Raw genomic sequence first — 14,020 nt, forward strand, 5'->3', positions numbered from 1 at the left:
GATGATAAATCTATATATCTCCTATTTTTTTCTGAAAAAGTTGCAACAAGGGACACCTGCTCAGAAAATCTACAGGGTTGTGTATGACTCTCACTTATTAATTCTTATATTGTGTAATAAAGCAGTATCTTTGTCTACCTTTACAATGTTTTCAAATGGTATCATGTATGATACTGACCTTGCAATGTATCTTAAGGCAGATTTAATTTAAAAAAGCTTGAAGTATAATTGAGAGAGGCCTCCCATGGAGATGGGACGACCTAGGTTCAAACTTTGAATACATAGCTAGTACTCAATACTTCAATATTGGAAAGGGTGTGGCGGTTATGCTCTTTCCATATAACTGTATGAGTGTATACATACTGAAGACTTTCATCTCTCTCATGTACAGAATGATTAAGGGAAGTGCAAATCAAAAATGTAATAAGGCACAAACTCAAAACTTTCTTTTGAATGTTCTTATGAGAGCAAGATGGTGCTTTGATATACATTAATGTTTGTACCGAGATGAAGATTTAAGGTTTCCTTCAGGTACAGGTTATGTCGTAATTATCATCATCATCATTATCATCATCATCACCATCACTAGGGGTGTCACGATAAATCAAAAATCGATATATTGCTATTGGTAAGCACTTTAAGTCAATAAATCCATTGTTAAATCTGTTTCTGATCACTAGTATCGTTTTCAGTTAGGAATATCAATAGTTTCAATTGTATTTACCATATTAAGCGACTGAGTCACCAAAACATGCTCGCAGTGAAAAAGGTAATGTGGAAGTTTCTTTTTCTTAAATTATTAGGGTAAAGATAAAACAAATCAGTCATATCTCAAACTTTACTTTTTATTTGTTGTTATGGTTATCACTTTCAAAGGAAACTTTAGTTCCAAGGTTAAATTTAACTCTAACATCCATCTAAAATAAGAAACCGAAACCTATCGACATTTATCGAATAGTTGCTTGCAATATCAGTAGTTATCGCAGTAGTTTCTTTCAATATCAATAGTTATCGCAATAGAGTTTTCCAAACCAATAGTCACCCCTAACCATCATCATCATCATCATCATCATCATCATTCCCGACATGGGTACCATCTGTGAAGCCCATTTCTTGTGTCCCCCGCCGTGATATTGCTGGAATATTGCTAAAAGCCGCATAAAATCATATTCACTCACTCACTCACACATCATCATCATCATCAATCAGCATATCCATCCATCCATCCATCCAACCTACCATCCATCCATCCATCCATCCATCCATCCTACCATCCTACCCAGGGTATTTACATTCCACCATTGCAACTCAGACATGTTGCAGTATAAAACATTCACTCGCTCATCTTTTGGTTCAAACATGCTTGTAAGATCTTGCATAAAAAGTAATTATGGTATTCAAAGTTTTGGTAAAGTAATTACACATGTCTAGTTCAGTAACTTCACCGAAGCTGACACTTACTCATGACAATAATAGTATTTTCTCATGGCCAAGAGGATGTAGACATGTGAGTCATGATGAACTCAGTGACGCAGTGTGTCGAGCACAGGGTCTTGTATACTATTTCTACAGTAGGTAGGGCGACAGTAACGTGACACTGCAAATTATAGAGCATGGGTCGGATTAAGTTGGTCATTGATTTTTTTTGTAAATTTCAGTAATGAAGGTGAAATAATTTGCCTGAATTGAGAAACAGGGACGGCCTGCTATGATATACCAACGTCATGATCTGATACTTCCTGAGATTAATGAGGTTATGCCAAAAGCAATGTCAATTTCTTGTGCTTCATTTGGTGATTTTTTTCATTATAATTGTTGCTGATATTGACTTATGATCTTCAAGTGGCAAGGATCAGCAGTAGGTAATTTACAGTAATCAATGAGAAGATTCTGCAATGAACCTCAATAATATTTTGTTCAATGAAGTTTTATTTTGATGTTTGGGTTCCTAACGGAGAAGTGGAAATGCTACCTGAATAGAAATTGGGAGTTAATCTTGCTTCTTTGCAAAGGACAACTTTCTGGTATGATGATTATAATCGTTTGTTGTCTAATGTATGGCATCACTATGCAATGGTTCAGGTCCTGTTTTTGTATTGGACTAGGGTGCTGCATTTCTTTGTAGAGTTGTATCCCTTAGGCTTTACAGGATCCCATAGAATTTGGTTTGAATTCCAGGTTAGCACTGGTTATCCTTCTTAGTTTGCCAGTGTCATACTCATGTTCTATGGTTTTACTCATCAGATGGGGAAGTACCTTTTGCTTATCCAGTCAAGTTCGCATGTTTGCAATGTATATTGGCATGTTTGCAATGCATATTCTGTTTATCTCACTGTCAGTGTTAACATAGATTAATGCTTTGACCAGTGATTGTGACTATTTGATTGTGACCAGTAAATAATTGTGAATTATGACCATTGGTCGATTGTGACAAGTAAATAATTGTGAATTATGACCATTAGTCGATTGTGACCAGTAAATAATGGTGAATTATGACCATTAGTCGATTGTGATCAGTGATTGAATGTGAACAATGATTTGCTTGGGAACCACTCATTTATGAGTTGTATTGTTGGTTGATTTTGTCTGAAGTAGAGCAGATTGTGATGAGAAAGGCGTCTTGCTAAAATCTGAAGGTTACTTGAAATAAGTTACTTTGACTCCTGATAGATATTAATTGAACACAGTATATGATGACTGGAATGTTCATGTCGACATATCGCTATATGGCTGAAATAATGCTGATGCAACTTTTAATTTTTGACATACTCATGTTGTCATGTGTATTGCAATGTTTTTTCAAATTTGGAAAATTATTCAAACACTGTGAGTGGAACCAGGGGTTGAATCCACTTTGACAATGTCTTTCAAACAATCAGATTACAAAGGCCAGTCTCATTCATCAGCAATTGGGTGCCTGGGTGCCCCATTCGTCTAAGGCGCGGCAATTCGCTGTGCAGTGTTGTGTCCCTTGGGCACACCAGAAAATTGTGATTGTGGCTTCAGATCTCAGCTTTCCTCCCATATTAGGCTGACATGCCTTGACATGCCTTGATGTAACTGGACTACTGCTTGAAGCAGCGTTAAACTCAACACACTCTCCCTCAAACTCACTCACCTGCAATTATACATCTGCAGTTATGCATCTGGACAAATCATCTTTCTTTCCCCCTCCCCCCATTTACACAAAGACTGATATCAATGATCGTACTGCATGTATGAATGTTGTGTAATCTGTATAGACAGTAATTCACTGTTAGTGTCTGTGCCTTCAGTTTCCCCATAGTGTGTGCCCAGTGCCTCCCTCCCCTCCCTACTGTGGGTCTCTACTATAATAGGCAAGGGCGTCGGGTCGGGCAGAATCACAGTGATATGCCAGGGTTATGTCACTTGCATTGACTCATGATTGCCATGAAATATGATCGACTCTCAACCCCTCTTCTTCAGTTCATGACAACTGCTGTCTCCGGTAGATGAATTCCCTACCTGTCCAACTTCAATTGTAAGGAGACAGTCAGCCTAGTACCCAGTCTGTCTGTCAAGTAGGCCTGTGGGACTGATGGGCTGTTGTTTGTTCAAATATCTACTGGGTTGGCAATATATAGGCCAGTGCCCTGCTGTATAGCAACATGTCCTCCGCATGAATGAAGGGTGTCAGTACTTGGGATGTTTATGTTTCTTCTGGAATTGCACTGCTGAGAAACACTGCATTCATGTAGTCTTGGCTGCTTTCACAATTGCTCTGTGTATCATTCAGACATGTTTACACTTTAAATAGATCTCTTCAAAATACTGATTTCATGAAAGTAAGTTTTTAAGGATTAGTGTATTTCATCTTTGATGCTTGAAGTGAGTCGGTGTTCACTTGACAGTATTTCGATGAAACAAGGTACCTTTTTTAATTATTTTTTGTCAGTGGGATCCATAATTATATTATGTTATTTTAAAAAAAGCGGGTATGTTGGTGTTACTGTTTTTAACTATTAAAATTCTATTGCAATGATAAAAATGCTGTTGACAGTCTCCCCTTCTGATAAGTTAATAATTCAGTTAATGTTTTTTGTGATCGTACCACTAGTTGGAGATTGGAGCAGTATGTATCATTCTTGGCCACACGTTAATGTGATGTGAATTTTCCCTGATGACATCCTATTCCCATGTCAGTCTGAGGACACACTAGTCCCAAGTCAATCTGAGGACATTCTAGCCTCATATCAATCTGGAGACATTCCAGCCCCACATCAATCTAAGGACATTCTAGCCTCACATTAATCTGAGGACATTCTAGCCTCACATCAATCTGAGGACATTCTAGCCTCACATTAATCTGAGGACATTCTGGTTTCATGGCAATCTGAGGACATTCTAGCCCAACATCAATCTGTGGACATTCTAGCCCAACATCAATCTGAGGACATTCTAGCCTCACATCAATCTGAGGACATTCTGGCCTCACATCAATCTGAGGACATTCTAGCCTCACATCAATCTGAGGACATTCTAGCCTCACTTAAATCTTAGGACATTCTAGCCCTACATCAATCTGAGGACATTCTAGCCCCACATCAATGTGAGGACATTCTAGCCCCACATCGATCTAACAACATTCTAGCCAAATGTCAATCTGAGGACATTCTAGCCTTACATCAATCTGAGGACATTCTGCCCCCGCATCAATCTGAGGACATTCCAGCCCAATGTCAATCTGAGGACATGCTAGCCTCACATCAATCTGAAGACATTCCAGCCCAACGTCAATCTGAGGACATTCTAGCCCAATGTCAATCTGAGGACATTCTAGTTTCATGGCAGCAAGATGTCAAGTCTATCTGATGACGTGCAGTTATCATGTCAATGTGAGGACATTCTATCCTGAAGTCATTCTGATGGTATCCAGTCCTCATGTCAGTGTGACGACAGTCTTCCCCCATGCTAATCAGCAGAGTGGCAGCTCCATAGAGTGCATGGGGTTTCAATGAGAACATAACACAATCATCACGTCAGTCTCTTGTCACATTGTGTCAGTCTGACCAGGCAAGATAATGTCTTCACACGTGGATCTCACAAGTACGAATGTTGATTCACTGTTTAACTTTGTGCTCGAACCCCTTCTGCAATTTCCCATTCCCAGTATGTCTTGAATTGCCATGTCAATATAGTCTTCAGTGTTCTGTTGAAGCTCTGTGGGCATTAACTAACTCCCTACACCCATGTTTTGCAAAGCCACTTGAATAAGAATACTTACTATTGATGTCATGGCTGTTTGTTTTTCTGTAAGTTGTGTTCGGTTGTGTGTACTGGTATTTTAGGATTTGATCCATACAGGCCCGGTCACCTTGAATACTAGAAGACATAGGAACTATTAGTTGTCTAGTCCCCAAGCTGCCTTCCATCATCTCACCCTAAGGGGCAGGTTTGTTTCATAGGGACCGTTTCAAAACATAAATGTGGAAGCTGAACGATAATTGGGAAGGAGATATATCAATAGAGAAGAGTTCATGTGAATGTAACCTAAGACCTTTCTGAAAGAGCCTGTCTATAACGAATATAGAGCCAGCTTTAGGGTAACTATTCTAGAATATATGTAGAGGTTTATGGTGAGACAATGAACTACTGGGTTGATGCTTAATATTGTCCTGCTTCAAATTGATGATAACATGAATTTTGATCCAATATGCATACTGTAGTGTTGCAGGCATAGAACTAGATTAAATGCTTAGTCTCTGATAGAAACCAGCAGCTACATTTAAATTGAAAAGAAGCCCCAGTGAGATGGGAAATTTACAGCCGACAGCCGACCAGTGACACTTGTTGTCACTATTATGATATGTATCACTATTGCATTCTTGTGTGTTGTGGTGGCAGGGGTGGCCCAGTCGTCTAAGGTGCCGCGATTCGCTGTGCAGAGTTGTATCCCTTGGGCACGCCAGAAACATCTATCCACAATTACAAAATGAAAAAGGAAGTAGGTTTGTGTTGTTTTACGCCGCTTTCAGCAATATTCCAGCTATATGATGGCAGTCTGTAAATAATCGAGTCTGGACCAGGCAATCAAGTGATTGATATCATGAGCATTGATCCACGGATTTGGGATTGATGACATGCTTCGTCAAGTCAGCGAGTCTGACCTCCCGATCCCGTTAGTCGCCTCCTACAACAAGCTTTATGAGTTGCCTTTTACGGCAAGCATGGTTTGCTGAAGACCTATTCTACCCCTGATCTTCATGGGTCGAAAAAGGAAGTAGGAATTAGCAGATGTTATATACGGGATAACACTTTCTTAGTAAAGTACAGATTCTAGTACCTTTTTTGCCAGGATTCAAACCCATACTGCCAGAGTGAGGCACCTAATTGCCAGCACACAAAGTCAGCAGTCTAATCCACTCAGCCACCGAGGCTTCTGCAAAAAGTGACATTCCAACAACTGGTAGTCTATGTGTTAGTATGTTTGTTGTAATTACACCCACGTCTGTTTATAGTTTTATTTTACCAAGTAATGAAACAAGGCAACACATACAGATAGGTTCTTTGAGGGTATTTTATTTATCTATTTGAATCATAATCAAGTACTAAATTTGACTGAAATAACAAACGATCAACACATTAATGATTGGCATTAACTATTCCGTGACGTAAATTCCCCAAGGCAAAATGATTTATTATTAGGCAGACAAATGTCATCAGCAAATAAGTGATATTGTTCAACATGCCGATTGGAAATGTTCTTTCCTGTAATTCAAGGGGTTTGTGGTTCTATTCCTGAGTTCTATTCCTTCCATTATATAACGTACAATATGCGAAACTATTCCTGGTGTCCCCTACCATATTTCTGGGATATTGCTAAACTTTACATAATGCCTTTTTCGCTCCTGTGACGAAATGATTGTAGCACGTTTGAAATGCCCCCTCACATGTGTCAGCCAATGGGGATCCGGAATGTGTGTATTTGCTGAATACTGTCCTACCTTGAACTGCCTGGCATCAATTTGTAACTGAAAACGATGTGTTGATGTACTTACAGAAGATATATAGACAAACTGGCTTATCATACAGCCATGATGAATGTGTGTCCATCTTTATTGCCCTGGCCAATCTAGATAGCCCTGGATGTAGATATACATGCGTGCTGGTGACTGCTTCCATTGGGACATCAGATCACCAACTCCCTGGACGTAATTGAAATCCTGTGTACAGTGCATTGGTTGGGTTTTTGTCAGTAAATGTTATCAAGCTTTTACGAGTATGTAACTCAACATTCCGTGGTTTGGGTAATTGCTATGTACATGCAATGCCTGGGGCTTTGAAACTTTAGATTTTGGTATCCATGGCTGTATGTATCCATTTGTTTCAAGAACAATGAAATATTCATTGTGGGAATGTTTCCTAGGGATGCAAAGCAGGTTTGTGTTAGACCACGATAAATTAATTATTGGGTATTCAGGGTTGTACGCGATGCACAACTGTATAGAATGAATGCAGAGAAAAAGGAGGCATGGTTTATTCTAACTGCAGTATTTTATTGTAGGATAAACAATGACCACGAGTCGTTTATTTCTTATGAGATATCAAAATTATGGACAGGCTCTTTCAGGCCGTTAATAATGTTAATAAAAAGTTTTAAAATATGTACCCACATTTGAATAATGACTCCCTGAATACAATCCAACCTTAGCAATGTGTGATAAGTCCATTTTATGAACAGTGGGGGTAAGAGTGGTATTTCCTGGATATTCTCACAATCTTCACATCAAATATCCGTACGTTTTCCCCTGTTCTGATTGTCATATCTCTTCCACTTCTGGATGTAATCGTTCGGCCATTGCGTTTATCTACCTTGCCCAGCTCCCTCTATTGGGAGCAACTCACTAAACACTTCACTTCAAAAATAACATCTTCCATTTTATGACATCACCAAGTTGTGAGTCGAATATCCAGAATGACATCATAATAGGACAATGTTTTATCGTGAAATAAACCACACTTTGTTCTTCGCGTTGTTCTTTTTGATTTATCACATAGCTATCTTATACATCATAATAGAATAGAGATATGATATCCTGGGCATCGAGGAATCACAGGCTACAACTCTGGAAGTAAATGCTCCATATTTCTCCCTTGAATATGAGTGAGTGAGTGAGTATGGTTTAACACTTCTTTTAGCAATATTCCAGCAATATCACGGCAGGGGTCACCAGAAATGGGCTTCACACATTGTACCCATGTACATACCCATAAATTTTGTTTGTTGTTTAACACCGCACTCAGCAATATTACAGCTATATGATGATCTGTAAATAATTGAGTCATGACCAGAAAATCAATTGACTGATATAATGAGCATCAATCCACACAATTGGCTCAAAATATTTGATTTTAGTGGAAACTGACACAGTGGGTATTGTATTGTGACAAGGTCGCCTGAAAGTACACTATAGTATAAATAACAAATTAGCCCCATAAAGAATTTGCAGAGAATTGACTGTCATTCAGAATATATAATTTAGTTTTCCTTAAGCTTGATGCCCTCATATTAGATTGGCTGTAATCCAATGACTGCTGAGATTGTTGGACTAATGGGACAGGACTCACTCACTCTGTGCAAAAACTGTATCTAGTAATAGATGGCACTGATCATCCATCTTGTCTCGCAGCTTGAGGTGCAGCGATGATGACACCAAACTTATGCTGAGTCTGCCCGAGTCAGGATACAGCCGTCCCCAAGCTGTCTCAGTGGTGATACAGTTGGCTATCAGATATCAGCAGTGAGATGGGTGAATGTCAGAGGGGGTGTAGAGGTGGATACCGACTCCTCAGCCACTTTGTCCAACCTGTTACAGTCTCTGCACATCTCACACCTGCTTTGTAATACAGCTGGAATATTGCTGACTGCAGTGTTGTATAACAAACTCCACTTGATATCTCCCACCTGCACTTGAATGAACCTAGTTCTACTGAACTGGGATGAACCTAGCCCTAGAACAGAGCATCTCCCACTGGACTGGGATGAACCTAGCTATAGAACAGAGCATCTCCCACTGAACTGGGATGAACCTAGCCCTAGAACAGAGCATCTCCCACTGGACTGGGATGAACCTGGCTATAGAACAGAGCATCTCCCACTGGACTGGGATGTACCTAGCTATAGAACAGAGCATCTCCCACTGGACTGGGATGTACCTAGCTATAGAACAGAGCATCTCCCACTGGAATAGGATGTACCTGGATCCAGAACAGAGCATCTCCCACTGGACTGGGATGTACCTAGCTATAGAACAGAGCATCTCCCACTGGACTGGGATGTACCTGGATCTAGAACAGGGCATCTCCCACTGGACTGGGATGTACCTGGATCTAGAACAGGGCATCTTCCACTGGACTGGGATGTACCTAGCTATAGAACAGGGCATCTCCCACTGGACTGGGATGAACCTTGATCTAGAACAGGGCATCTCCCACTGGACTGGGATGTACCTGGATCTGGAACAGGGCATCTCCCACTGGACTTGGATGAACCTGGATCTATAACAGCGCATGGACTGGGATGAAACAAGCTGTAGAACAGGGTATGGACTTGGGTGAACCTAGCTATAGAACAGGGCATCTGCCTTCTGGACTGCGTAGAACCTAGCTGTAGAACAGGGCATCTCCCACTGGCCTGGGATGAACCAAGCTCTAGAACAGAGCATGGACTACGATGAACCAAGCTCAAGAACAGGGCATGGACGACGATGAACCAAGCTCAAGAACAGGGCATGGACTGGGGTGAACCTAGCTGTAGAACAGGGCATCTCCCACTGGCCTGGGATGAACCAAGCTCAAGAACAGGGCATGGACTGGGGTGAACCTAGCTGTAGAACAGGGCATGGACTGGGGTGAACCGAGCTCAAGAACAGGGCATTTCCCACTGGACTGGGATGAACCAAGCTCAAGAACAGGGCATGGACTAGGGTGAACCTAGCTGTAGAACAGTATCGACTGGGGTGAACCTAGCTGTAGAACAGGGCATGGACTGGGGTGAACCTAGCTGTAGAACAGGGCATCTCCCACTGGCCTGGGATGAACCTAGCTGTAGAACAGGGCATGGACTGGGGTGAACCTAGCTGTAGAACAGGGCATGGACTGGGGTGAACCGAGCTCAAGAACAGGGCATCTCCCACTGGCCTGGGATGAACCAAGCTCAAGAACAGGGCATGGACTGGGGTGAACCTAGCTGTAGAACAGGGCATGGACTGGGGTGAACCTAGCTGTAGAACAGTATCGACTGGGGTGAACCTAGCTGTAGAACAGGGCATGGACTAGGGTGAACCTAGCTGTAGAACAGGGCATCTCCCACTGGCCTGGGATGAACCAAGCTCAAGAACAGGGCATGGACTGGGGTGAACCTAGCTGTAGAACAGGGCATGGACTGGGGTGAACCTAGCTGTAGAACAGGGCATGGACTGGGGTGAACCTAGCTGTAGAACAGGGCATGGACTGGGGTGAACCTAGCTGTAGAACAGGGCATGGACTAGGGTGAACCTTCTGCCTTCTGGACTGCGGTGAACCTAGCTGTAGAACAGCATTTCTCCCACCAGGATTGTATGAAGGTTTGGGAATGATCTTACCATTGATCCTGGGTATCATACACCTGGACCATATGCAGAGTTGTAGGTTGTGGAGGATGGACAAGTACTATCCATGCTATTCATCATCACGTAACTATCCATGTTGTCTTGTGTTATCATCCAATTTGTTTTAACTCAGACCTTCAAACCTTTTGGCAGTCAACTTTATGTAAGAGGCAGAACATGTCACCAGTTCTAACCTTGAATCCCAAGTGGGATTAGAAAATGAATGAGAAAAACACACTGAATGACCTATGAGACCCCTACTAGTCTCATGATATATTTGGGGGCAGAGGTGGCCTACAAACCTGATGTGCAGGTAGGGAGTTATGGCATTTCTACACTGGTACATACTGTTGGATCATTCTGGCATTGTCAAACAGTTTGATAATTATCATCATATGACAATTCATCAATAATGATACGGTTTCCATACAACAATTCAGAAGTACAATGAGTGTTCAGGAGAATGTCTTAGAATTCCCAAAGCTGATGACTGATCTGGTCTAGTCACACATTGTTGTAACTTTACGCCATTGTAAAACAGTCACAATAAGTTGATTACAGATTTACACAAAGAGTCTGCAGATGAAGGGGCAGTAAGAGCAAAGAGTGACACGACCTTAGGTAGCCGAGGAGGTAGCTCAATCCTAGCTAGAGCCCTCCATCACCGTATTTTATGATGATATAAGTGCTTGTGTGATTTATCAAAGTCAACAGCAGTTCGAAATTAGTTGTGTAACGGCTTTAGTATGGCCTCACAGATATAAATGTCATCATCGTCATCAGTTGAAAAGCTTTGTGTTGCAAGAGCATTCCATGTAGTCTAGACTCTTTGTTATAGCAGGAGGGGTGTATATGCTGAGTGGTTATTTGAAAAAAGCAGAGATAAAACTAAAAACCATTATTGCCATTGGGGATTAGGGAAGGGGGAGGTATCCTGTGCCTGTGGGTGGTATCCTCCAGATCTGTAATCAAATATACCACATATAGGTTACCTCTTTTGCTGTTTCCATGTTGAATCTGAACTTTAAACATGGAGGCAACAAATTGTCATGTCTGGGTTGAATTTTTTTGTCAGAGATACCAGTGATTTTTCAAATATATTGTGGCACTTCATTCATCTTTGAGATAGGGAATCATGTGTCAGTCTGTATTTTTTGGGGTGGTTGTGAAGTTAATGTGTTCATTGTCATCACACACAGCATCTGAGTTTGATTTCCAACATGGGTCCATTCTTACAGTCTTGCGCCATGTTCCACAAAGAGATGTTAGTCCTATGGTGATTGTAACTCACACACTTAAACATAGTCTACCCACCAGCCCAGCTTGAGCAAAATCATAGACTATCAATTGAGTTGTAGTGTCCATATTCATATTAACAATTAGTCAAATAAAAAATACATTTTAAGCTGTTTTGTACATACAGGTGCACATTGTTGGGAATTAAAGTCAAATTTTCTTTGCAGAAAGGAATTATACGTACAGCTGAGGAAGACTATATTATCGAACCTATCGAGCATCACATTGTTCTTGACCTTGACCTTGACAATACAATTGGCAAGCCACACAAGCTGTACCGAAGGTCGACATTGACAAGGCATCAACAGATGTTTGAATCCCAGAAATACTCTGGTAAGAATGCATTCAATAACTTCACTTCTATATCTACAGTACAATTTATCTTTCACACTTACAGCTGAAAATATCTTGATTTTTCTGACAACAGGTTTTAAGGAATTCCTTTTGTTTTTGAAACAAGAACCATCTGTTGGAATTTGCCCTGTCCAACATTCAGCTGTGTAAATGGAAAGCAATGTATTAACCTGTTTCAAGTGTGATGTAAGAGGAAATCAAACATTAGTTTTAAGAAGGGCCCACCATAGGGCAAAATATGAAACTTCATAATACAGAAGAAATTCAGCTTGTTCAAAATGTTTATGTTGCTTTTTCTTTCCTTAACATGGTTGTTTTATTTATCACAAGAACAAATGAGCATTAGTGTGTCATAACAATGGTTGCTGTGTACATTATGGCTAAGTGCAGTGTTGAATAACAAAGAAACAGCATGGATATATGAGGAGTGAATGAGTGTTGTTTTATTATGATATCCACTAACTCCTTGGTCTTGTGAACAAAGCTTCTGTGGGGAGAACAGAAGGTCTGTGGCCATGGCATTCCAAAAGAGGTTAAGAGATGGTACTTGTTGTTATCTTGCCTGACTGGTTGGCTTGGGGTCAATACACTGTGTCTGAGTGGACAAGCATGAACCTGGTCTGTAGCCACCCATCCCACTGTAGGACAGACATGGATCTAGTCTGTAGCCATCCTTCCCACTGTAGGACAGACATGAACCTTGTCTGTAGCCACCCATCCCACTGTAGGACAGACATGAACCTGGTCTGTAGCCACCCATCCCACTGTAGGACAGACATGAACCTCACAAAGTCTGTAGCCACCCATCCCACTGTAGGACAGACATGGACCTTGTCTGTAGCCACCCATCCCACTGTAGGACAGACATGAACCTTGTCTGTAGCCACCCATCCCACTGTAGGACAGACATGAACCTGGTCTGTAGCCACCCATCCCACTGTAGGACAGACATGGACCTTGTCTGTAGCCACCCATCCCACTGTAGGACAGACATGAACCTCACAAAGTCTGTAGCCACCCATCCCACTGTAGGACAGACATGGACATTGTCTGTAGCCACCCATCCCACTGTAGGACAGACATGAACCTCACAAAGTCTGTAGCCACCCATCCCACTGTAGGACAGACATGGACCTTGTCTGTAGCCACCCTTCCCACTGTAGGACGGACATGAACCTTGTCTGTAGCCATCCGTCCCACTGTAGGACAGACATGAACCTCACTAAGTCTGTAGCCACCCATCCCACTGTAGGACAGACATGGACCTTGTCTGTAGCCACCCATCCCACTGTAGGACAGACATGAACCTTGTCTGTAGCCATCCTTCCCACTGTAGGACAGACATGAACCTCACTAAGTCTGTAGGCATCCATCCCACTGTAGGACGGACATGAACCTTGTCTGTAGCCATCCTTCCCACTGTAGGACAGACATGGACCTTGTCAGTAGCCATCCTTCCCACTGTAGGACAGACATGAACCTCACTTAGTCTGTAGCCACCCTTCCCACTGTAGGACAGACGGGGACCTAGTCTGTAGCCACCCTTCCCACTGTAGGACGGACATGAACCTTGTCTGTAGCCATCCTTCCCACTGTAGGACAGACATGGACCTTGTCTGTAGCCATCCTTCCCACTGTAGGACAGACATGAACCTCACTAAGTCTGTAGCCACCCTTCCCACTGTAGGACAGACGGGGACCTAGTCTGTAGCCACCCTTCCCACTGTAGGACAGACATGGATCTAGTCTGTAGCCATCCT

The 14,020-nt window shown here is 41.9% G+C and overlaps 1 protein-coding gene across 2 annotated transcripts in view; it reads left to right on the forward strand.

Moving 5' to 3' along the window:
* The window catches only part of LOC139454307 (A disintegrin and metalloproteinase with thrombospondin motifs 16-like), a 220,051-nt gene that overhangs the window by 162,311 nt on the left and 43,720 nt on the right, over nucleotides 1-14,020 (forward strand). For both annotated transcript variants that reach the window (XM_071235933.1, XM_071235934.1), the window contains exon 5: nucleotides 12,074-12,239. In XM_071235933.1, coding sequence (XP_071092034.1) covers nucleotides 12,074-12,239 — 166 coding nt within the window. The remainder of the gene's footprint in view (nucleotides 1-12,073; nucleotides 12,240-14,020) is intronic.

The sequence above is a fragment of the Haliotis cracherodii genome, unplaced genomic scaffold, assembly GCF_022045235.1.
Source record: "Haliotis cracherodii isolate W230 unplaced genomic scaffold, xgHalCrac1.p SCAF_10, whole genome shotgun sequence".
Lineage (NCBI taxonomy): Eukaryota > Metazoa > Mollusca > Gastropoda > Lepetellida > Haliotidae > Haliotis > Haliotis cracherodii.